Below are 25,964 nucleotides of genomic sequence, written 5' to 3' on the forward strand. Positions count from 1 at the left end.
GCTGGCAGAAGGAGTTATCAAGTGCAATTACTTACCTGTAGCAATTGTTCTTGGAAGAGAGCATTCCCATAGTCACATGACCTGACATGTGCAGAACTGAAGAAGCTTCTCCCAAGCTCTAGAAGTATTTTAAAATGACTGTGCATGCTTACTGCACATTTACAGTTCAATTGAAGCTAAAAGATAACAAAATGAAACACAACAGGGGTGAGGAAACTGGGGGCAGGCCCCCACCCCAGAGGGGGCTTGAACAATGCTGAAGTGGGGCAGTTAATCAGGGAATTAAAAAAAGTGGCTACGCTGTTGCGTCTCGGTGTCGTGGAGTCGCTGCGAGCTCAGGAGGAAAGGAGCTGCCGGAGCCTGGTGACGTTATTGCAAGCCGGCCACGGTGTCTTTCAGGGGGGCCAGGGTGAGGCGCTGCCGCTACTGCGGCGGCCCCAGGCGGGGGAACTCATTACTCCGCAGCAGAACGAGACACGGTAGCGGCCATTACAGCGTTGCACAACCCTGGAAGGGCTGCCACCCTCGGGCCTCAGCCGGGGAGGAGAGTTCCTGCTGAGGCCGGGCACGGGTTAGGGAAAAACGGATGCTCGTAAAAATGGAGCATCCGTTTTTCCTAACCTGCTGCCAGTCACCTCTCTCCTGGACGCCCGGTGCCGAGGAGGGGCCAGGGACACAAACTTCTGTCTAGCGCCTCCTTTTTACCGTGCAGCCCATTTAAATATTAAATCAGGCGCCCAGGAGAGGTGAATCGGCGTGCGTCAAGCGAGCAGGCGCTTAATTAGGAGCGCTCGTTTAACGCTCACCAATATTGCATCGGCCTGTCTGTCTGGGTGTGTTGTCTATGCCCTGTCTCTGTGTCTGTCTTCTGTCTGGGGGTGAGGTGGCTATGATTTATTGTCCAGGTGTGGGGCAGGTCTGTGTTTCTGTGCCTGTTTGGGAGTTGGGTTTCTGTCTCCATGTTGGGTGTCTCTCGGAGTCTGTCTTAGGTATCTGTTTCACTCTCTTTTGGTCTGGGAGTGGAAGCGTGCTGGCTTACTCCTCAGCCCGTGTCTGCCTTCAAGCTGTGTTGCTGCAAATCTGGCCTCGGCTTCTATTGATAAGTTTCCCCGGGGCAGGGGGAGCGTTGCTGCTGTCGCCACCGTGGAGCTTCCTCAGTAGGCTGGAGGTGGCAGAGTCTCGCGACTGAGGCTGCACAATCTACTCCTGCGGGGTCGGGCAGAAGGCCAGGGAGTGTGAAGAGAGGGGCTGATGCAAGCTGCAAGAGAGCTTGGGCTGTGGGGGAAAAAGCTTCTGATAAAATTAATAATACATTTTATAAATACTTATTAAGTAATAGACAACCCCTCCCCTTCTGAAAAAAATCTCGGTGATTAGGCTATTATTTTCTTACTAACATCTTTTCTTCTGTTTTATTCAGAATCAAAGATAAAGTTCATTTCAATGAAACCACTCCCTGATGCAGAAACATCTGTGTCGAAACGCAGACCGTGTCGGGATGGGCCGTGTACGCTAAGCAAAGATACGTTTTTAAATGCAGCTAAACAAACTTTTGAAAAAAATAAACGTACAGATTTTGCCAGATGATTATTTATAAGTCAATGAAGGTCTCAGTACTGGTAGTGTCTGTTCTGATGGCCTGACTAAGCATACGTACGACTTGCCATACTGGGTCAGACCAAAAGGTCCATCAAGGCCAGTATCCTGTTTCCAACAGTGGCCAATCCAGGTCACAAGTACCTTAGAAGGATCCCGAGGGGTAGATATAGTCCATGCTGCTCATCCCAGGGATAAGCAGTGGATTTCTGAAACTCCACCTTAATAATGGTTTACGGACTTTTCATCCAGGAACTTGGAAACCTTTTTAAATGCAGCTACACTAATAGCTTTCACCATATCCTCTGGCAATGAATTCCAGAGCTCAATTATGCACTGAGTAAAAAAATATTTTCTCTTATTAGTTTTAAATGTATTACCTAGTAACGCCATTGTGTCCCCCCTGGTCTTTGTACTTTTTGAAAGAGTAAACAACTGATTAACATTTACTCGTTCCATTCCACTCATTTTATAGACGTCTATCATATCCCCCCTCAGCCGTCTCTTCTCCAAGCTGAAGAGTCCTGACCTCTTTAGCCTTTCTTCATAAGGGAATTCTTCCATCCCCTTTATCATTTTGGTTGCCCTTCTCTGTAACTTTTCTATTTCTGAGATGTGGTGACCAGAACTGCACACAATACTCAAGATGAGGTTGCGCCATGGAGCGATAGAGGCATTATGATATTCTCTGTTTTATTCTCCATTCCTTTCCTAATAATCCCTAGCACTTTATTTCCTTTCTTGGCTGCTGCTGTTGCAGACTGAGCAGAAGATTTCAACGTATTTTCAATGACACCTAGGATCCTTTTCCTGAGTGGTGACTCCTAATGTGGAACCTTACATTGTGTAGCCATAATATGGGTTACTCTTCCCCAAGTGCATAACTTTGTACTTGTCCACATTAAATTTAATTTTCCTTTTGCATGTCCAGTCTCCCAGTTTTGCAAGGTCCTCTTCCAATTTCTCACAATCCTCTTGTTAGTTAGCTACTTTGAATAATTTTGTGTCATCCGCAAATCTGATCACTTAACTTGTTCCCATTTCCAGGTCATTTATAAATATATTAAAAAGCATCGGTCCCAGAACAGATCCCTGGGACACTCCACTATTCACCTTTCCCCATTGGGAAAATTTACCATTTAACCCTACTCTCTGTTTTCCAACTTTTAAAACCATTTGGAAATCCATAATTGGACACTGCCCCCCCATTATATGACTTTTTACTTTCTTGAGTCTCTCATGAGGGACTTTGTCAAATGCTTTCTAGAAATCCAGATACACTATATTCACTGTTTATTTACGCCCGCAAAACAATGTAGCTAATTGCTGAGGCAAGACTTCCCTTGGCTAAATCCATGTTGGCTTTGCCCAATTAAACTCTGCTTATCTGTATGTTCAGTAATTTTGATCTTTATGATAGTTTCTACCATTTTGCCTGGCACAGACGTCAGACTCAGTGGTCTGTAGTTTCCTGATCACCTCTTGATCTTGTTGTAAAAATTGGCGTTACATTGGCAACCCTCCAGTCTTCTGATCTGGTTAACTTTATGAAAGCCCTATAGGCTGGCCAGACTCAGCCAGTTAATTCTGAGTATTGGAGTTAGCTGGATAACTTATTCAGCTAAGTCAGCTCCTCCCCTAACAGTCACTTGTTGGCTAGCTAAGTAGCTGGATAACTAATTATCTGGCTAAGCGGCGGCCATTTAAGTAGGGCTGGATATTTAGCCGCTGCTACCTAACTGGATGAGTCCTAACTTATCTGGCTAAGTAGCGTTGAATATCACCCTTTATGTATCTATAATCCATGTATGTTTTAATCTTGCAAAACACTAATGTGGCACCGTGCATGGTCTGAGGCTGGCCAGAGAATACATTCACGCTAGTTTCTGGCTCTTTACTCAAACTTATTACTTACAGAAAAACAAACAAACAGCACTGCTTAGCAGTTTTCAATAGCAATGTAATTCGCAGCTGGTCAGTATTGGCCTTTCCTCGGCTTCTCTCTTCACCTGGGGCCGCTTATTCTCCCTGTCCTAACTCTCAACCCCTTCTAAGGAAAATGCCTTCCGAACAGAACTCCCTTTCTGTCTGTGGCTTTAAGGTGGACCAGGCTAAATGTCCGGTCCCGGGCTTTACCGGAGGGTCTACCTTACACTCCTTTACAGCCACGATGGTGGGAGTGCGTGGCAAACAAGTAATTTTAAATAGATATCTAAAAAAATAAAATAACAAAATGTACATGTTATAAACACCTAAAATCAGAAGCCCTACTTAATAAATAAAACATGAATCACCCAAGAGTTCAATCCAGGAAGAAGAGTTTCATAAACAAGGTGATGTCATCATACACGCAGTTTTGTCTTAAAGCATAAAAATGTAAGTCCTGTTCTATTGGAAGAGAAATGAAAGGAGACCTAAGAATTAGAGCAGAGAGGAAGGAACAAAACACAGAAAAGAGATTAGTTTGGGCTGCAGCCTCCTGTTGTGCGGGGCCAGGAGGAGTTTGGGGAGACAAAGATCAATAGTTCAGGAACCCCTATAGGCCATTCAGTGGAGCTGAGGATCTGGAAGGTGAGGTCCCTCCTGACCCTGAAAGGCAGCTATGCTGTCCAAGCCTGCTATCTAGATGGGAGATTTAAAGGACAAAATGGGGATTAAAAAAAATAGGCAGATTGGGGAACGTTTTCACAAATCCAATTGGCACTATAAAATCCCAAGAGCACATTCCAGGCCTGTAGTTGTCCTTTGCTACGCTGGATCTTTTCTGATCTCTGGATTGCTCTGCCATCTGGTGGCATAATACTAAACTTTTTACTCCCACATTAAAGAACTCAATTTAGTCATTTACCAATCTGAAAGCTTAAAGAAAACTAGCCTAGCATTATCTATTTCATTCAATCTGACCAGTTATGGGTTCCACTGGATAGACTCACTGGCACGAAGAAATGCTCAAAGTATTCACCACAGTACAGCAATTTGGACTATTATGGAGAAATCTAGTCATTCTGGTTAATTTCCTTTCCTCAAATCCTGCTACACCAGTCCAGACGCATGGGTTTATGCCACCCTTCCAGCAAATAGAGACAGAGAACACAATTTTTCCAGTTGACTCTTGAGTCCAAGCTTTTTTTTGGTGAGTACAAGATTTCGCTCTCCCGAGACGGAGTAATATAAGAAGCATTACGGCTCGAGAAATTAAAAAAGGCTGTCTTTATTTATTTATTTAAGTTTTTTTTATATACCAACATTCAAGACAGTAGTCCCATCATGCTGGTTCACAAGAAACAGGGGTGCAATAAACTTTACAAAAACTTTACAATAAACTTTACAATTTTACAAATAAACTTTATCAAAGAGCGTCTTTATCAAAGAGCGTCAGGTGAGAATAAACGGCGGAGAATATTATTTAAAATAATTTACCTTACAAGGGAGTGACTTGAATGAGGTGAGCACTACGGTCAAAGAGGCGGTAAAACAGTTTTCAAAAAAAGCTTGGTCTCAAAAGAGCGTGGCCTGAAGGAGGTGACTGCACAGCGGCTTTGCAATAAACAGCTTGAAAGACATGTAATTCCGACTATACAGCAGGATATATATACATCCCCTGAGGAAAGACTCTGTTGGGTCTGAAACAAGGCCTTGTCGGGTGGATAACGACGGGTGGACAATGACACTCACTAAGATAAGTCGGCTATGCGATATATTCGGATTGCAAGCTAAGTTTGGCAGGATTTTCAGGCTGTATCGGCCTGAACAGTGCACTCCAATGGAGCGCACTGTTAGCCGGCATTTGGATGCGCGTTTGATGCGCTAGCTTTACCCCTTATTCAGTAAGGGATAATAGCGCATCCAAAACGCGCGTCCAACCCCCCCCGAACCTAACAGCGCCCGCAACATGCAAATGCATGTTGATGGCCCTATTAGGTATTCCCGCGCGATTCAGTAAGTAAAATGTGCAACCAAGCCGCACATTTTACTTTCAGAAATTAGTGCCTCGCCCGCTCTCCCGCGTTTTTTACTGAATCGGCCCGAATGTAAGCTACTAAGTCAAGCTGATTTTTTTCTAACACTCTGCAAATAGATTAATTGCAATTTATCAGTAATGACTGGTTGGTACTTTAGTAAAAAAAAAAAAAAAAAAAAATTTAGGAAATAGTAACATATCTATATAAAAATTTCCCCCCAAAAAAGGACTCATTTCAATTTACACGAGCGCACATTTCATAAATCAAAAAAACCATCAAGGACGGAGGTGGATAGTTCATGATTAAATAATTTGATACATTACAAGATGGTAATATCACGAGAAAATTTATGAAACGTTTCACCTTCTCCTTAAATTTGTTTTAGTATTTTGAAACAATTTTTCAAAGAAAATTTTAATAGAAAAAATAAAAAAAAATCATATTTCGTAGTGAGAAATTATAAGAATATAAACTTAACATTTATACTGTCTTTATACTGTCTACAGATCAGCATTTCTGAATTTAAGTGGCGGTGAGCTGTTTAGTCCAAAAAGATTTTTTCAAATAAAGGCATTTTTTGAATATTTTTGATTAAAGCGATAAAACAATGGATGGACGGGGGACCCCCGTTCATGATTAAAACTAAGAGTCGGGTTAATGTTCTAATACAGACTTTCTATTCCGAATGAGTCTAGGGATTCTCTGGGCAGAAATCAGTTGTCCGGAATTAAGAGAAATCTCTGCTGTCGTGTGGTTCACCTTCAAAGTCCAGTGCAGATTTTCCATCTCTCTCTAAATGGGAGAAGGACAGTCTCCCTTTATGAGACACATACAGCCTGCTAAGTGGGGAAGAAAAGAGCTGGGGAGTTTGATAGCGCAGGTTACGGCACAGGAACAAAGGCATGTTGATTTCTCTCCTGAAACACAGGCAGAGATGAAATGCAAACAGGGAAATTGTACTGATTCTGTGAGAACAGTCAAACTCTTAAAAGTTTTGGCAATGCCTCCCAAGAACAATGGAAATGACCTCAGTGAGCACTTTAAAAGGCTCTACTGTTTTTCATGCTTTAGGGGCTGTTAAACGCACAATCCAGGGGTTGGAATCACAAACCAGTAGTCGACAAGAATCACGCTGTACTGGCAGATTGGTGCCAGCTGTACATCCAAATGAAAAATCGGCAGACTATTGCAATCTTAGATCTAGAAACAGAATGCACATAGCCAAGCTGCGAATGCTTGGAACTTGAAGAGTCAAATAAGGTCCAAGCAGAACAGATTCAGCGGTTAGAATTAGCTCTGCCTACGTCTGAGAGTTATAAAGTGAAAGCTGATGCTTGAACAGCACAACTGACATCTCTCCAGCAAAATGGGCAGGAGGAGTTGCGTAAAGAGTGTACACTGTGCGCCAATTGTAAGGGAAGGAAGGGATCGTTGCGTGCAGTCTAAAAAGAGTGCAAGCAGAATTTGATGCTTTTAAGCGAGCCTCGTACTCAAGATACTGAGGAGGTGGTCTTGTTACAAGCAAGCTAGTTCTTCAGAGTTACTGGAACTTTCGGCCGGCTTTGGACCCTCCAATCCGCAATCCAGACCGGAGTTCTCAGATGCTCTGAAGACAGAGGGTGGACCTGGACGGGGTCAAGCATCAACTGTGCCCAAGTCCGGGCATTCTGTCAAAGAAGAGAAGGGAGGAGAAAGAAAATCACCCAGAGTTTGATAAGGTGTACCCACCCATCACCACAGGAGGGCGCTCAGGAACAAAGAAATCCTGATTCTCACCAAAGATGCGCGATGGATTTTAAAGAGGATACCCAGCCAAATCTAGCTTCTCTAGAACAGATCCGAAGGAAACCCACATGTGCCAAACAGGCTGCACATGGAATGAGCTGTTCTGAAGACCATAGCCCATTTGATGACATTTTTGCTAAAAGCAGACTTAACAGTAATAAGTCTCCAGTACAAAAAAACAAATTGTCAATGCTGTGCATAGTTCTTACTTGCATGCAGAAGAAAATTCTAAATAAATACTCTAACTTACAGAATAATCCTGGTACTAGTGAAGCAACAGAGGCAGCTAATTATCCCAATGCCCAGCCAGAAATCCAATGGTCAGAACAGAAAAACAGCAGCTGGAAAAGCATCCAGTCTGGAAGATGTGCTAGGAGAAATCCAAGCCGCGAACCAAAGAACAAATGCAGAGAATGCCGCCCGATCTGCTCACACTGACAAAGGATCCAAAAACGGTCCAGCCAACGTGGCTGTGAGCAGCCGAGTACCTGGTACTACCCAGGGGGACACTCCAGATCCCCTTCACCTCCTGCTGATAGGGACTGGCTAATCATTTCTCTCTCGTTTGCAGGTCTTGACTGACAGCGCACCAGATTCTCTCATGTCAGGTAAACCTGAGCAGACTACATCCCGAGTGCTAAGTGATAAACCTCAGAGCGAGATCACTTCCCCAACTTCTGATTCTATTATGAAGCAGGAATGTTTCTTGGGTGGACCTCAACCTAGGGGACAGAGGTACACTATTACCATTAAACTGCGAGGTGTGTTTCCCTGTGTGAGAGGCCCTTGGGGACTTAGCTTCAGACGTCACACTGATTACCACCAGCCTCTTTCAGAGACTGAGTGTTTGTGTAGGAATGAAAGTTGCTGGCATGACAACTCTAACAAGTCCATTAAAACCTCTGGAAAGGGGGTGGCTCACCATTCAGATAGGAAAAATGACAACAGACACATTAACTAGAATTCAGGGGAAGAATTCTTACTTGGAAATGAACTTCTAAAAAGACCTTCTCCTATCTTGGACTATGTCCAGGAAGTCATTGGGACTCGGGTCAAACACCTGATTCCTGGCAAGGGATGGAGGAAGGCTAAAAGTTCTTGTTCTGTAGAACTTCAGGATACCTCAATGTGAATTCATTTTCACAAGTCAGCTGATCCTAACCTCCTGCAGCTCCACTGTGAAGGAGCTGGAGAGGAAGAGGAAAATAAGAATAGGTCTGCGTTAACCGACGGGCCGATTCTGTAAAGGGCGCTTGGCCGTGTGCACCATTTAACACGTGGTTGGCTGCTGTAAGGGGTTTAGCACGTCAAATGAGCGGGCACACCCCCTGGAAAATAATAGCGCTCATCACATGCAAATGCATGTAAAGATATGCATATAAAGATTAAAAAAAAACAAAACACACATAACCAACATTACAAGAGACTGCTTTTGCAAATTACACATCCTGAAAAAATTAAGACCCCTTTTACACCATAACGACTTCCGAACTGTCCTCCAAACTACACTATTTTCAAAAATAGACTACTGCAATACCTTACTTCTAGGATTGCCTGCGTCCATCACCAGACCTCGGCAGATGCTGCAAAACGCAGCAGCTAGAAGTCTTACCAACTCCCGTAGATCTGACCATATCACTCCAATCCTCAGAGACCTCCACTGGCTTCCTATCCCAGCTAGAATCCTTCATAAAGGCCTAACCATCATCCACAAAACCCTACACAATAATGAGATTCACTGGCTTAATGACTCTCTCCAGTTTCATATCCCCAACAGGCCTACCAGATCCGCCTACCTAGGGACTCTAACTGCCCCCCTCACACAAATCTACCCAGCTCACTTCCACGCAAGATCGTGCTCTCTCCATCGCAGGTCCTAGGTTATGGAACTCGATACCGCCTGACTATGCCTGGAACACTGTCCAAACACCTTTAAAAAAAAGAGTTAAAAACCTGGTTATTCAAACAAGCATTCACTTAATCCCATCCTAGTCTCTTGTCCTCACCCCTCCAGTTTCCATAACTCCGACTATGTAACCCTTTCACTACCTAACTTCCCTATAGCCCTCTCTGGTAAACCCCAAATATTATACATGGTCACTACAACTTGCCGCAGCAGCTAGTGCTTTTGGCTGTCACACAGGTTTTGTAAATAGATTATGTAATATAGTTGCTATCTCCACAAAGTTTTAAGTTTGCTGTATCCTTCCTGCTAGTGCTCTCACTTGCTCCCTTAGACCGTTCCGCAGTCTCACCCCGTTCCTTACGATTCCCTGTTAATTGTATCTTTACCCTTCCTTTCTCCCTACTAGTTTTTTGGCTCCCCCAGTTGTATGTGGACCGATGTGATATTCATTTGAATGTCGGTATATAAAAGTTATTTATAAATAAATAAAGACAGACATGTAATGTATTAAATCTCATAGACTTACGCTGCTACAATAAAACTGACTGATTACCTCACAGACAGTTCGATGCAATATCGGTGCGCGTTGAACACCCACTCTAACGTGAGCTGATCTCCCCCCTTCTCCCGGGTGCCCGATTTAATATTTAAATGAGCTGCCAGGGTAAAAAGGAGGCAGCAGGGGGAACTGTGCACCCCATGTGCTTTGAAAAGGTGGCTGTCGGTGCAGGTTAGGAAACGGATGCTTGTTTTCGCCCCACCACCGGCACAATATACACCCACAGTACGTATGGCCTGGACAGCGTATATTGTGGGTGTATACTGAGCGCTCAGAACTTTTTTTTTTCTGCCTTCTGTGGTCCCTCCTACTTAGTATTGCGACAATACTAGTAAGGAGGGATCACAGAAAGCAGGAATTTGGGGTTTTCACAATGAGCCCTTGAGCAGACCTTTACACCAGCCCCGGGCTGGCATAAAATTTGCCGCATTGCAAGGGCACATTGGCCGCGCGGGAAATTTTTTGTGTCGGGGTGGTTAGCTAATAGCCTCATCTGCATGTACTTTGCATGTGATAAGCGCTATTAGCTACACGCTCCATTGGACGCACTAATCCCCATTTTGCATGGGGGGTTATGGGTGCGCGTCCAAAACGCACATCCAACTGCATGCTGAGCCGTGCTCTGGCCGCAGCGCATGGTATTGCATAGGCCTGAAAAAGTGTAAACAACTGCTCCCTTTAAACTATTGAATTTATATCATCAGATTATCAGTTAAATCTTTTAATCACCCATAGCCATCTATCCTCCAGGAAGTTGTTCTCTGCCTCCATCTGCTGGTGCAAGAGTTTAAGCCACTTGTCTGGACTGGTCTGGCAGGTCAAAGAGGAAGAATGGAGTTAAGAGTCACTGTGTAATATGAAGACTCATGAGGCTCTTACCTGTGCTTTTTTCAGAATAGCCTTCTATTTTCTGGAACCGTGTGGTTTCCACAAGGACAGTGAGCTTTGTGTGACAATGCAAGCAGTTCATCTCTTTGTTCAAGCCATACGAGAGACTCTGTAAAGTACCGACAGAAGTAGTAAACCAATTTTAGTCAGTAAATGCATTAAACAAAGTTGGCATCACACTGTTTTTCGTCTGACAGTTCCCACCCTTTTTTTTCTACCTCAGGATCAGTGCTAGGATCCTGGCACCTTGAGACTTCATATTCACAACTACCAGAGGATTTCCCCCCTATTTTAACAGACCCTCCCCCCCTCTCGCCATTCCAACAACTAAACCGAGACCAAGAGCACACGCCAGGTCATGGGCTATAAATCCAAATAGAAGACACATTAAGTTGTCATCTACAGCTTCACAAATGGCTGTCCTTAGAAAGTGGCGAATAGGGGGGGGTGACCGTCCCAGGCCCTGGCACTACCAGGAGCTGCGAATGCTGCTTCTGCCGCATCCCAGGCTCCAGCCAACCCAGGGGTGCAGGAGGCCTGAACTAGGGACCTTCGGCAGGGCAGTACACGGGATCTGCTTACCTGCACTGGCCCCTCCTGTGAGCAGTTCAGACAGCTCACCACAAACACACAGTCCTGGAGAACCAGATCCACCGGCACGGCGCCCTGCAGCTCCAAGCGGCCTAGGAGGGCAGTGTACTGATGCAGCATAGTAGGCTGGAAGGTAGCACTAATATGGGAGCTGCATTTCTCACACTGGGCTGTGCATGGGTGCCTACTTGCCATGCTTAGATCAGCAGTCACTTTACACCTAGGGAAATAATAAAAAAAAAGAAGACTGGCATCAGCACAGCACGTATGTGCGTGCTGTGTGTCAAAAACTCATCCACACATGGGGTGGGGCCCATTACTGATTTTGTCTCCAAGACCCAGACCCAACGGTGGTGTTCTCTGAAGGGAAATGTCCTCATGAATTCACAGTGACAGTGAATCCTAGGTGAATACTTCCCTTAGGAGAAGCTGGGGATAGATATTTTAGACTCCCACCTTGCAATCTTATATTATTTTGGGGTTTAGAGAGCGTAGCTTCAGTTTTCTCAAAAAGCCATTAACAGTGTAACCAGCCACACTTCTGCTCCGATCCACAAAACCTTAAACCTCAACGTGGTGACATGGCTGCACAGGGCTTGTGCTGACCTTTACACACCCTTATTTCCTACACTGCAGGGACAATTATCTTGTGCCTGCGACAAGTCACACACGTCGTCGCAGGTAGGTTTTCGTTTCCTCCCCTGCTGTGATTCTGTATCCCTACCTGTTGCACTGCAGTGACACGGTGATCTTCTGGGCCACCAATGTACCGATTCCTTCACTCAGCTGCAAGCCAATAAACCTAATTTCAGTTCCTTTAAACCGCACATAACTCGCATCTTCTCTAGAAGGGTGGGTGCTGGCGGCAGTCTTGCCTCTGCCAGGTGGTATATCTGGCTCCAAATCCTCCTCGTCGCAGCTGGTCCAGCTGTCGGAATCCCCCTCTCCATCACAGATTTCAGACTCGGCTGCGACTACGTCGCCCTCTCTTTGCTCCTCAGGACTGCCAGAATCGGTATGGTCGACGGATGAGGCGGACATGGCTGCCTGAAGCTGCTGGTAGGGGACAAACTCAATCCCAGCCTTTTCTGCCTCAATATCCCTTTTCAGCTGTACAGATAAACAAAGAGAGTAGCTCCATGCACTATAAACCTACTTCACAAGTCAAGATACTGTCACAGTCCCACAGTGCAATGACTTCCTTAGTTAAGAAATATCCTGTCAGAGTCCTGTTATTTTCCCTGGGAGTAATTTCTGCCTAACAAACAAGTTCAGCTGGTGTTACTCTAAGACTGGGCGTCTCTTACCAACCGCGCCCCCTCGGTGAAAAGCTTCTCCATGTTGCGATCCAGCCAGTGCAGAAAAGGACGGAACAGCAGCTCCACTTTTCCCAGGAGTTGATTGGTTGCATATTTTGCCTGCAGCCACTTCTCCGAAGCTTGGCAAATGTGCCTGCATTAAGGCGGAAAGAAAAAGTCAAAGTAAAAGTCGTGCAAGTTACTCAAAAACCAAACAAACCCTACCTTAAGGAGTTCTAGGAGTCATATTGATCCTGCAGAAAATCAGATGCGTTGTTAATGGCGATACAACATAGGCGTATTTAAGACCACACACATCTCTCCCCTAGAAGTTTAATTAAAGATTATAGCCAGCTACAAAGAGTCTGCAAATCTAGTTTGACATGCTGATAGCTTTCTATGTAACAACTGGCAGACAACAGGAAGTTTTGAGTGAGTGTGAGTGTGTGTGAGAGAGAGAGAGAGAGAGAGAGAGTGTGTGTGTGTGTGTGTGTGTGAGAGTGTGTGTGCTCAGGGTTCCAGTGGTGAAAGGGGAGAAACTGTGCAGGGTTAATTTGACAGCTCCGGCTTGCATCCTCCCCATCTGTAACTTTTGGGACCTGACACATCAAGCAGAATCTCTCAACATCAACGAGTGGCAATTGATTTCACCATTTTATGTATTTAATTGCACATTCCTGTATTCTGTAATCTTCCATCAAAGTTGTCCATATGCGGTTCAGGCATTTCAGTATGGCACTGAGCTTAGCCCATTGTAATTTGCTGTTTGGGTTTAAATAACCTCAATCGATCTACACAGCACTGTTCTGGGCTATCTCCCCTACCAGTCAATGCAAACACTTCAAGCCAGGAAAAAAACTCTGGTTTCCCCTGCCACCACCTCATCTCTCTCCTGTTGCAGGCACAAAACTAAAATAAAAAAAACTTTCAAAATGTTACATAAAAAGGAATACAGAAATATATAATAAACAGGAGACAGTAATCAAACAGATTTGATGTGGGTAAACTTGTACAGCCAGGGTTTGATTATCGCCTCCAGTGCATGTGAATAAAAGCTCACATGCTGGATGTCAGTGGGCTCTCCGCTGGCTATGAAAACTACTTTTATGATCTTTAAAACACAAAACCACGGTAGATTAAAAAGTGCTTAACATCTCTTACATGATCTCGTGAATCACTCCAGATATACTTTCACTCTTTGGAAGTTAAAGTCTGCTTTATTATTAACATCCCCCCCCAAAAAAAGTTAAAAAGCTCAAAATGTTTACCTGCCCATAACAGATGGCAAGTCTTGGTCCTCGGGGATACTCAGAGTAAACACCTGTGAATGAGAAACAAATTGTTCCATCAGTGTCAAGGAGCTTTAAGCCTCTGACCTGCTTCCCTATCAGCTGCTAAGCGGAGACTTCCCCAGACGGAATTCTCATCTTCTGATGCATTCCAGGCTCCCATGGTGACCCTGGAATCGTCAGGGTACAGGGGCTCCAGACACCAGACTGCCCAGAGACTTTCAGGGTCAGATCCCCTGGAACCGGTGGTAAACTCTTCCTTGACAGGGAATGCCAGCTCACAGCCACGTACAAGAAGAGGGACACCGTTCACGATCACGGAGGTCAGTGAAAGCCAATTGTTGTTTTATGGCGTCGTGTAAAGATCTCCTTACACTGTACAGAGAAAAGCGGTCTCTCAGGGATTTGACGCATGAGCCCAAAACCAAAACTTCAAGTTCTGACATCAAAAGAATTCAAGGAAGTGCACTCTGACTGGAACCAGAGTATCGGAGAGGGGGAGCCCCTCCTATCAGAGTGATTTACTTAAAACAGAGAGGGAAAGTCTCTCGCGTCTAGCTCAGCAAGATCTGCTGCCATCTTTACTAAGCAATTAGGACCAACTATATGAGCACGCTCAGACAAACTGATACCTGTAGAGGGTAGTCATCGGGGAAGTTCACCATTATATCCATTTCTTTCAGGTCAAAAGGCTACAAAAAAATAAAATGAAAAATTGTTAAGACCTCCTGGATGTCAGAAGCTAGGAAATCTAATTCAGACCAAAGCTAAATGTTACTTCTTTTTGCAATTTGCAGTCAGATGCCGTACTCAGACTGACCTGAGTCCCACTGAGTGCAGCACTAATGCACCTGACCTGACAGATACAGCACAAAAATGGACCACAATAAGGCATGGTGAGCCCCAAGTGTGATCCTGTAAAACTGACACAGCCACAGGATTCTGACCTCACTGTGATTCCCATTGACCCACACCACTCATGGGTACAAAAAGGCTGGATATGGTTTAAGGGCAGACTAAATCAGGATCGCACGATTCCCTGTGACAAAATACAACCAAAGGATGTGGTAGGCCTGGATGCAGCCTGACCTCAGTCTGACCTGCCGATCCATACTGTTCAGGGATGAGCAAGACTGGAATAGAGCAGAACAGGAAACAGTCTGAAACCCCTGTGAGTCTCCTTGACTCACAGAGCCCAGAGACACAGCAGACGGGACAGGTCTGGCAAAGCAAGTCCGACTGACCTCTCTGCGATTCCCACTGACTGACGCAGCCCAACGCTGAAATGGTGCCAGACATTTATTCATGAGACTAAATTACGCTGCACAAGATATGTCAGCTTTTCCATTACAAAGGCATATACTCAGCCTTTTCCGAGTGCATGAGACACTTTATGTATAAACAACATATCTACTACAAAAAGGAAAGCTTAAGAGAGATCTTTTATGGGTAAATTATTTAAACCTCATCCAGCATGTGAACGTGACTTCCGCTGCAGATAGACAGCAGGCTGGTGAGTGGGAAAGTTGCCCAGGGATCACCACCCAGCTATTCATCGGCACTTACCTGGCTAAGAGTGCGACTGAATATATCTGGGTAAAGTTACACGGCTAACTTCAGGACAAGCATCTGATGTGACCATATTTGTCTGGCTAACTTTATAGCCCTGTCCAGTTGACCTGTAACTGCACCCTGAGAATGCCTCCAACCCTGCTTCTTTGAATGTGGATAAATTCTGTTCAGGCAATGGTTTGTCCAGACAAAATGTAACAGCTCAATGGAGGGAATATTTTTAACTCCCAAAGTTAGCCAGACAAATCTTTTGAATAAGGAGCTCTAGGTTTTACTAAAACAAATGGTTACATTACGCTTATGTGATGATTTATTTTCTATCAGTCCTGATAAACCATATATGGGATTTCCCTCCTTCACAGAGGACACATCTCTTTTATGATCTCACTCTGGGCTATAAAGGAGGAACGGTCCTGGTCAATACCAGTAGCCTAAGCACTGTAACCACCAGAAATCCTCCTAATGTGATTCTACAAACACATACTGAAGACCACGCCAAGAGAGTCAAGAGGTAAGACGAGGGAAAGGCAAAAGGAGGAGGGCACATAAGAGCATACCTCACGTGAATCCATTGATCCTTATCGCCCCACTCTTCCTGGGCAAGATCTGGACTAGTCTAGTAGGACTCAAGGAAAGGAAATTATCAGGTAAGCATCATTTAACCTTCCTTATGTTCTTGCTAGATCATGTATGGGAGTTATCTAATCTTCTTCTTCCTGGGGTGAGAGGATGATGGGGGCAGTCTTAATGAATCTCTCTACAAAGACTGAGTCTGCCTTGGCATGCATGTCCAACCTGTAGTGCTTTGTGAAGGCATGCAGGGAAGACCACTTAGCAGCCCTGAAGATCTCATCCATGATGCTGCTTGTGCCTTCACAGAGTGAGCTCTTAGGGCGACCAGAGCCAATTTGCCCAAGAGTATGAAACTATCACCCCCTTGATACATCTAGCCAAGGTAGCTTTGGAGGCTGCCTCCTCTTTCCAGGGCCACCAAACAATACAAACAACTTGCCCACTTTTCCTAAGGGATTTGTCCTTTTTAGGTGCTTTGAAAGAACACAATATACATCCAGCCGATGCACTGTCCTTTCCCCGACAGTCCCTGCTACTAAAGGCTGACAAAGAAATTGATTGATACAGATGAAAGGAAAATACCACTTTAGGCAAAAAGGATGGCATGAGACAGAAGGTAACTGAATCAGGGGAGAAGACCAAGTAAGAGTCTCTACACAACAGAGCCTGCAGCTTTGAGATGTGTCTGGCAGAGCAGGTCACTGCTAAGAAAAACAGTTTTCAGTGACGGGTCTGTAGGGAGATATCCCATGTTTAACCACTGAAAGCACCCAATATGAATCATAATAGCCAAAGAGGGATGCTGACAAGTATGCTGACATGCCAAAAAAACAAACAGTCGCAGTGGAAAAAGAAGAAACTTTGCCCAGCTGAAAAACTTTAACCAGAACTGAAGGATACTTATCAAGATCTGCTTTTTTGTAAGCTCCTGTGTAAATAAAACCAAGGCAGAGGGAAACTGCACAAACTTTAGCTCAAAAGCAGAAGTCACTGACTGGCCAAGGGAAGACCCGAGGTCATAGGGTCCCCCCCCCCCTCACTCTTGGGTAAGGGGGAACACTCAAATGGAGAAAATGCTGACGGTGACAGACAACCTTGGTCCAGACATGGCAGGATTCCCCCCCCCCCCCTGAAGAAAAGGGAAGGGGGAAAAAGACCTGCAATGCAGCACTCCGCCCACCACTGATTATGCATGAGCTTATGCATATTTATCAGCTGGAAAGCATAAGACAGGAGCAAATAAGGAGAAAGGGAGCAGACCCCAAGCAGCCCCAGCACCCCCTGCTATCCAGGAGGGAGAAGACTAGGTGTGGCCAGGAGACCAGAGAGGGACAATTTGCAAAGGTGTGAATCTGGCAATAAATCTGGTGCCCAATTGCATAACCATCAGAGTCTCCTGGCCCCCGCTCCTGGGGTCAATGTGCATTGCACCTGCCTTGCCCAGGCCCCCCCAAGGCATCTGCTAGTCAGCCACCGCTAATCCCAAGAAGGCAGTCTCAGCGCACTCAGAGCTCAAGCAGCCCCTGCGAATGGAGGCCTGCAGGACCCCTAGAGTTTCAGAACGATTGCCAGCAACGAGAATTCCCCTTCTCCCTCCGAACGGGAATTTACTGGGCTTTCACACGGAGCAATGTGCGCAAAGCCACCGCACCACAAAATCTAGGTCCCCAGTTCTCCTCAGTTACCCTGGCTGTCGCATGGGGGGGTCCCTTTCTGGTGGAATAACCACAGGGAAGGGAAGAGAAAAGACATCTGTTTTTCCCTTTTGCCCCTCCGTGAGGAAAGGGCTTCCTTTAATGCCAGCTGTCCTGGCTCTCCCCCCCTCTAACCCACTTCGCTTGCTCCTCCAAGGCCAAGGAGATGGGAGCCGACCTCTTCCTGGGAGCCCAAGCCAGGTCTGCCCTGGCAATAGCGCCGAAACAATCCCGCCATGCCGCAGGCCAAGCTCCTCCTCCCTGCTAAGTACAGTAATGGGAGGCGGGGAACCATGCTGTGGAGGAGGGAAACCCCACATGTATATCGTTAGTGCATCTGTTTTGATCCAGGTCAAGAGCACTGACTTAGCCAGACTGCCCTCATCACATTCAGATCAATGGATTTTCATAACGTAAACTCTTAATGCTGTAAAACTAAATATGCCAGGAGATCACTATGAACATGAACTGATTCAGACAAGGATGCAAGGCACTAACTCAGTCTACTGACCATATGCATGTGACTTGGGCAGAAATCTTTAAATAAATGCTAATAAAAAATACCAAATTCATATAAAGCTCCCCACACAAAATAAACTGAAATAAAAAAAACCATTTGCATTCTTACTTGATGATGTTATAGTGCAAACCATAGCTACGTGTATTCAAAGGGGTTTCTGCTTTTCCTGAGAACATCGACACCTGTGATACCACAACGCAGAGCTGCCCACTCTTCAACAAAGAAAGTGTGGCATTTTAAGGCCAGGGGAAATTGAATGGCTAACCATTTTCTATTAACATACAATCTCTGTTTAAACCCAGAGTGTGACATTTGTAGTCCTGAGCTGTGTCATGTAAAGCATTATGTACATGCTTGTTATTGTTATACTGTACACCGAAGTGATATGTAATTTTTTACATGAATATCGGTATATAAAAATGTCAAATAAATAAATAAATAAATAAAACAAGACTGCATGTGAGACTTTAAAACTAGGCCTGGCTTAACCCAGTGATACAAACTGTGGATTACATATGGTCAATTTCTGTGCTTTGACTTGTTGAAGACTGATTGAACCTGGCACAGCAGTTTCATCTAGAAATGTTTTCCAAGCCAGTTCTCTTTTGATTTTAAGCTACGTTTGCAGTTTGCTCTGTGGCTCAGCTTGGATTTTGGTAGTCATGTCAAGACCGTGTTTACATCTGTTTCCTCAGATTTTGCCAGTGTCCTCCTTGATGGTCACTGTGCGGGGGGAGAACAGGACACTGTCTTTAAGTGACTATATTTAAGCCGATTTTATGATATTTTCTTTTAATTCAATTTTCCCTTCTCTTTTTTCTTCCAGTTTTAAGTGCGGTTTCAACATTCTTTCCTAAATTGTGCAATCCTGATTCATATTTTACTTTATAATCAGACAAAAAGTTTAGAGATCACTTGCAAAAGCATGGATAGAAATGGAAAGCCGTGGTCAGCACATGCATTCTAGATCGCTATGTATCATTCTGACACTACTGAGATGATGAACAATGGACAACATTCTGACGCTACTGAGATGATGAACAATGGACCACATTCTGACACTACTGAGATGAACAATGGACCACATTCTGACACTACTGAGATGATGAACAATGGACAACATTCTGACGCTACTGAGATGATGAACAATGGTCAACATTCTGACGCTACTGAGATGATGAACAATGGACAACATTCTGACGCTACTGAGATGATGAACAATGGACCACATTCTGACACTACTGAGATGGTGAACAATGGACAACATTCTGACACTACTGAGATGATGAACAATGGACAACATTCTGACACTACTGAGATGGTGAACAATGGACAACATTCTGACGCTACTGAGATGATGAACAATGGACAACATTCTGACGCTACTGAGATGGTGAACAATGGACAACATTCTGACGCTACTGAGATGATGAACAATGGACAACATTCTGACACTACTGAGATGGTGAACAATGGACAACATTCTGACACTACTGAGATGGTGAACAATGGACAACATTCTGACACTACTGAGATGATGAACAATGGACAACATTCTGACACTACTGAGATGATGAAAAATGGACAACATTCTGACACTACTGAGATGATGAACAATGGACCACATTCTGACGCTACTGAGATGATGAACAATGGACCACATTCTGACACTACTGAGATGAACAATGGACCACATTCTGACACTACTGAGATGATGAACAATGGACCACATTCTGACACTACTGAGATGATGAACAATGGACCACATTCTGACACTACTGAGATGATGAACAATGGACCACATTCTGACACTACTGAGATGAACAATGGACCACATTCTGACACTACTGAGATGATGAACAATGGACAACATTCTGACGCTACTGAGATGATGAACAATGGACCACATTCTGACACTACTGAGATGATGAACAATGGACCACATTCTGACGCTACTGAGATGATGAATAATGGACCACGACCTCACAGCAAACAGCAACAAAGCCCTGCTCTGCAAGCACAACTTACCCAGTCTGGGTCTGTGGGCTCCACTGTAATTCGATAGTAAGTCACCTTCCCATCCTCCCGCTCCTGGATTATCAGTTTATCCTTTGGAAACCTTCTAACCAGCTGGGCAACCTCTGTCTCCTTCAGCCGCTTAGCAAGCTCGGGCGTGATCTCGTGCAGTTTCATCTCCTCTCTCACCATACAAGGACGAGCAACCGGAAGGGGTTTCACCAAAGGCTTTGTCTCCTGGGGATCCCGTCCCCCCTCAGAAGAACGACCGTCGCTCAGGGGCAGCTGTGGTTCAGGGTGCCAAAATCTGCACCTGGATTCCAGGGCGCAGTAGCCAGACCTAAAATACCTACATTGCTTTTTGGGTCTGCTTGCTTTCCTTGGTACTTCTGGTGGAACTGGGGCGTCATTACCAGTTGACTGTGGAGATGGTGAACCATCCAGCACTTTACCAGTGCATCCAGCTAATGCCTTGGCTTCTGATGTACTGTCTGATGGTGCGGAGGTTTCCTTAACACTGTCCTGCAGGTCTTGTCCGTCTGCCTTGCCACTATTATTTGGGGCGCTTGCTTCAGCAGGTGCCTTGCTAGGTTTATACTGATGAAGAAATCGGCATCTCTTCCCAAACTGGCAGTATCTCCCCTGGGAGAAGAAGCGGCAGAGCCTTGGACCGCGGCGTTCATTCCCCGAGCGACTGGCAGAACTCGGCGCTGGATCCTCATTTCCCTTTGCCACAGCCGGCACAGGTTCAGAGAACGAGGGCTTATGAGGCTCTTCCATAATCAGCCTAAGAGGGAAAGAAATCACAAAATGTAAAATGTTTCTCGCCTATCCTGAATCCTGTCCATAAAGGCCATCACTGAGCCACAAATCCTTAACAAGTAATCTGATTTCTTATTAAACAGATCCCTTGTGCCCATACTGGGGAGAGTACCAAGTCTGGTATGTAGTATTTTAAACCAATAAAGAAAGCTTTTTTTTTTTTTTTTTTAAGTAAATCTAGTGATTTATTTTATATTCTGCCTGTCAGCTACTTCAAAGCAGATTCTATTCAGGCACTATAAGTATTTCCCTGTCGCCCCGAGGACTCACAATCTAAGTTTGTACTGTTATGCCTCAGTAATATTTCTTAATAACACAGCCTAGTTCCCAGAAAGCAGTTAACCTGACTGCTCTGTGACAAAGAAGCCAGGGAAGATGTCTGGAAGGGCAACACAAATGACTGGAGAGGCTGGAAAGGCTCCCTGATGAAAAAAAAAGGCTAAGCAGGTTAGGGTTCTTCAGTTTAGAGAAGAGGTGACAGCGAGGGGACATGATGAAGGTTTATAAAATCACGAGTGGGGTAGAACAGATAAATAGGGAAGCGCTATTTACCCTTTCAAATAGTATTAGGATCAGGGGACAGTCCATGAAGCTAGCAATTAGCACATTTAAAACTAACTGCAGACTCATTTTTTCACTCAAACAATTAAGCTGTGGAATTTATTGCTAGAGGATGTGGTCAAGGTTAACAGCATAGCTGGGTTTGAAAAAGGGATGGCCAACTTCTTACAGCAGTGGTTCTCAACCTTTTTTTATTTTTATCATGACACACCTGACAGATGACGCTCATGTGCGTGACACGTTGCACACTACATTTAACAGCTATACTAAAAAAAAATCTTTGATTTTTTTTGTTAAAAATGATGCAGGAAAAAGATAAAATATTCTTTAATTTTAGTAACTGTAAAATATCATTATTAAATTTTATTTTTTTCACAAAAATTTTAAATCTTTACTTACTGCATCAGTGAGAAATCTGGGACTGATATGTATAATGCAGCACAGTTTTTCAATACAGACAAACTCTCATGCATTTCTGTCAATCTCAGAAAGTTCTGACCTATTCTGGAGTTTATACAGAGCAGAGTTAGGAAATTTCCCCTTTCAACTCACCATACAAAAAATATATATTCAAATTCTGATATTCCCTCAGTAATAGTACTTCAAAATCCCTTCCCAGCAATCCACTTTGTGAAATAACATGAAAACCTGCTAAAAAGACATGCAGAAGTTATACAGCATACCAGCCATATCATAAGAGTACTAACACCCAGGCCATGAACAGCAACAACCTTACCTATGAAAAAGCAAGACTGCAAATATAGAACCCAGGACTCTTACTACTGGAAAAACAAAGCCAGACTGCTCTAGATTCCTACACAGAATCTACATCCCAGTTAGCAGAATCCCTCACCTCTGACAAACATGCAGAATGCAGACGGACTTATCTAATACAGAATAAGAGACCATAAGTTATAAGCAAGCATACAGAGAAAAAAATGAAACTCCAAGAGCCAGGGGGAGGTGTAGCGGGCTGACGGGGCAGGATACAGTAAACCTGCAACATTTCTGGTTTGGGCTGGTGGTGGCAGTGATTGCCAGGGTTAAGGGTAAAGCAGCAACAGGGAGCGGTGAGGAGGAATTTTAAGTAGCAGCTCCTTATTCTGCACTCTCCTCAAGCAGCAAGCACGTGTGGCTGTTCTAGAAAGCATAAGCTTGCTATGTCAAATTTTTGGTGACACACCTTCTGACCCTCGGTGACACATTGGTTGAGAACCACTGTCAGAGCAGTGGTTCTCAATCTTTTCTCGGTCGGGACACAACTGAGAGATGGTTCTCCCATGCGTGACACACTGTTCATTATAATATTACCTTAATTGTTAAGAATCACACAAAGAAAAATAAGAGTACTGTCTCTGAACGTAAATTATATAATAGTAAACCTACCTTACCAGAACAGCATCAACTTCCAGCACTCAAACAGTAACCACCTTACCTAAGAAAAGCAACACTGAAAATATTACACCAGGCCTTAAACCTCCAATACTTCTGTTAGGAAAACGGACCAAGCCAGGCTGCTATAGAGCCCTATACAGAAACTACACGCCAGCAGAGAACCTCACCTCAGTCACATGTGCAAACCCTCACCTAACAAAGAATAAAGAGACCATAAATCACAAACAGAAGCATGCAGTCAAAAACTAAACTGGAAACCGCAACAAGCCAGAGTCTGTATGCAATGCAACAAAGGAAAAAAGGGAAATCACCAGTCCTCATAAAATAAAGCAAAAAATATAAAATCAATAACAGTAAAGCCATTCTAATAAAAAGAACAGATTATTTCAAAACAGCTGATGAATGGAATATCCAGTAATTAAAAACTCATATCAAACATTTCTAGCTACCAATAAAATATTTCAGAATAGTAGACACAAAGACCCAATAATTAAAAATAAGGACTAAAAAATGCTCTGTTCTCCCTATCTGAAAATGCTCGATTCCAGGTACCCTGAGATTGTTGTGCAACAGGAGGAGTTGTTTGTAAATTTCTTCTCTCCGTCACACACGCTCTCTCTCACTTACATAGACTATCAATCACACAGTTACACACATGCTTTCTCTCTCTCTTTTATACACACAGGCTCTTAATCACACGTACACATGTTCTCTCACAAACAGGCTCTCAATCTCACAAACACATTCTTTATCACACACTTATACATGCTGTCACACACACACACACAATCTCAAACACATATGCTCGCTCATTCACTTGCTCTCCCCACCGAACTAGCGGCAGCAACAGCCTCCTCCTCTTCCAGCCCTCACAGCTTCGAGAAAGGAGTCCCATCGGCTGCGGCGACTGATGTAGCTCCTCATTTTGCTCCTGGATGACGCTGCTCTTCTCCGGGCCGGTGCTGCAGAGGCTTTACCCAACAGGATCTCTTCTTCCCGCGCTTGCGACCACTGCACTCCACTTCCTCTTCCGGTCCGCGGGGGGAGGGAAGAAGAAACCATACTGGTGCTACCGACTCCAGCTCTCTTGCCGCGTTCTGCCCAGGCGATAAAGCCCAGGGCGGAGGAAAAGTTCCATTTCGCTGGGGCAGGAGCAGCTGGGCCAGTGGGGGGGACCGGGAAGTGTGGCGACACACCAGTTGAGAACCACTGTTTTAGAAGATGGGTCTACTAGCGCGGGGATCACCACCTCCTACATCTAGAAATGAGGAACAGGAAGGTGATCTTTCAGGTGCTCTGACTGACCACTGCTGGAAGACAGGATGCAGGGCGTGATGAACCATTGGACTGACCCAGCATGCTAAAGTGGGCCCCTGAGATTTCAGTACTAAATGGATCATTTCATCAAAGAATACAGTGACCCTTAGAGTTCCAGCATGGGAGTTTTCAGTGAGCGGCGAGCAGCGCGGAGTGAGCTGAGCAGCGAGTTTGGGAGTTGGATTTCACAGAAGCATCAGCCTCTCTCTTTCTCCCTTAACAGAGAAACATAGAAATTACAGCAGAATAGGCCCAAATGGTCCATCCAATCTGCCCAGTAATCTTACGGTAACATCTACTTGCGCTCTGTAGGTTACCCCCATGCTTATCAGTTTCCCACACTGTAAAAGTCAGGGCTCTCATTGGTTTCTGTTTGAATCCAATTCCCCATTATAACTTGCTGTTGAAGCAGAAAGCAATGTTTGAGTTGCATCAACAGTATCAAGGCTTATTGGTCAAAGGGTAGTAACCGCTGCACCAGAAACTTACTCCATGCACTCTGTTTATTCTAAAGGAAAACACAGCTGTAATAATTAACTTTGAGACTTTATTAGGGAACGACAGAGACAAAGGGAATAGAGACAGACACTGGAACAAAGTAGAGACAAGTTTGTTCCAGGGAGCGACAGGTCCATACAAATGTATAATCACCAAGTCACTCAAAGTTCCAGTAATGTGTAGAACCTTTTATACCTTCCATACTGACCAATCAGAACATACTGAGAGTGATATTTCTAGATAAGTGCAGGGCTTCTGATTTGGGAATATATTAGACCCATCAGCTAATGGGTCTGGGGTGTTGGCTGGCTGCATTCCAGCATGTAGTCAGAGTCCTGTGTTTCCTTTAATTTCAAACTAGCATTCTTGAATACAGCAGAGATGAGGTACTTCAGAAAGTCAGTGCATAATATCACACACAAGAACTTGAGGAAGAGGAAAAGCCAAGGGAGTGTGTTTATAAATTTACAGTTAGAGAAGAAATAACCCCTGGAGTTAAGTGTGTTTCACTGGAATTCAGCTGTGTCCAACTGTCCTATCCCTGAAGGCCCCAACGCTTTGCTTCCCCCCATTCGGATTGAACCCCTGGGCAAGATGTGTCCATGAATATCAAACTGCCTGTCATAAGACAAAATGGACAGGAAAAAGAGAGCGCTCCAAAGGTGTGAACCAATTCCTAAATCAGTGGTTCTCAACCCAGTCCTAAGGATCTACCTGGCCAGTTTGGTTTTCAGGATAATTGAAGTGAATATGCATGAGATATTTGCTCGGATTGTCTTCACTGTATGCAGATGTACAGGTTGGGATAGAACCACCTTCTTAAATTACGTTAAACTCTACCCTGAGAATATATAAGCCATCTAGAGCACTTAGGCCAGCTAACAAAGGACCAAACCTGCTCATCTGGTAGAGGTAAGCAATTGTGCCTTTTCGACAGCCCGTCCTATAGCATGGAATGCTCTTCCAAAATTGAGCGTCCAGTTTTCAACCTGCGAGCTGCAGGCCCATTTAAAACATTTTTTAAAATTATTTTTAACTTTTGGGGCCTCCAACTTAATATCGTCATGATATTAAGTTGGAGGCTGCACAGAAAAGCAGTTTTTATTGCTTTTCTGTGCACTT

At 44.4% G+C, this 25,964-nt stretch overlaps 1 protein-coding gene across 8 annotated transcripts in view; it reads right to left on the reverse strand.

Moving 5' to 3' along the window:
* LOC115075507 overlaps nt 1-25,964 on the reverse strand; it is a 64,812-nt gene that overhangs the window by 15,852 nt on the left and 22,996 nt on the right. For all 8 annotated transcript variants that reach the window (XM_029575948.1, XM_029575952.1, XM_029575951.1 and 5 more), the window contains exons 2-8: nt 20,262-21,036; nt 14,507-14,566; nt 13,854-13,906; nt 12,595-12,739; nt 12,012-12,397; nt 11,279-11,507; nt 10,688-10,805 (exon numbers count right to left, since the gene is read on the reverse strand). In XM_029575948.1, the coding sequence (XP_029431808.1) occupies nt 10,688-10,805; nt 11,279-11,507; nt 12,012-12,397; nt 12,595-12,739; nt 13,854-13,906; nt 14,507-14,566; nt 20,262-21,036 (1,766 nt within the window). The remainder of the gene's footprint in view (nt 1-10,687; nt 10,806-11,278; nt 11,508-12,011; nt 12,398-12,594; nt 12,740-13,853; nt 13,907-14,506; nt 14,567-20,261; nt 21,037-25,964) is intronic.

The sequence above is a fragment of the Rhinatrema bivittatum genome, chromosome 13 (genome assembly GCF_901001135.1).
Source record: "Rhinatrema bivittatum chromosome 13, aRhiBiv1.1, whole genome shotgun sequence".
Lineage (NCBI taxonomy): Eukaryota > Metazoa > Chordata > Amphibia > Gymnophiona > Rhinatrematidae > Rhinatrema > Rhinatrema bivittatum.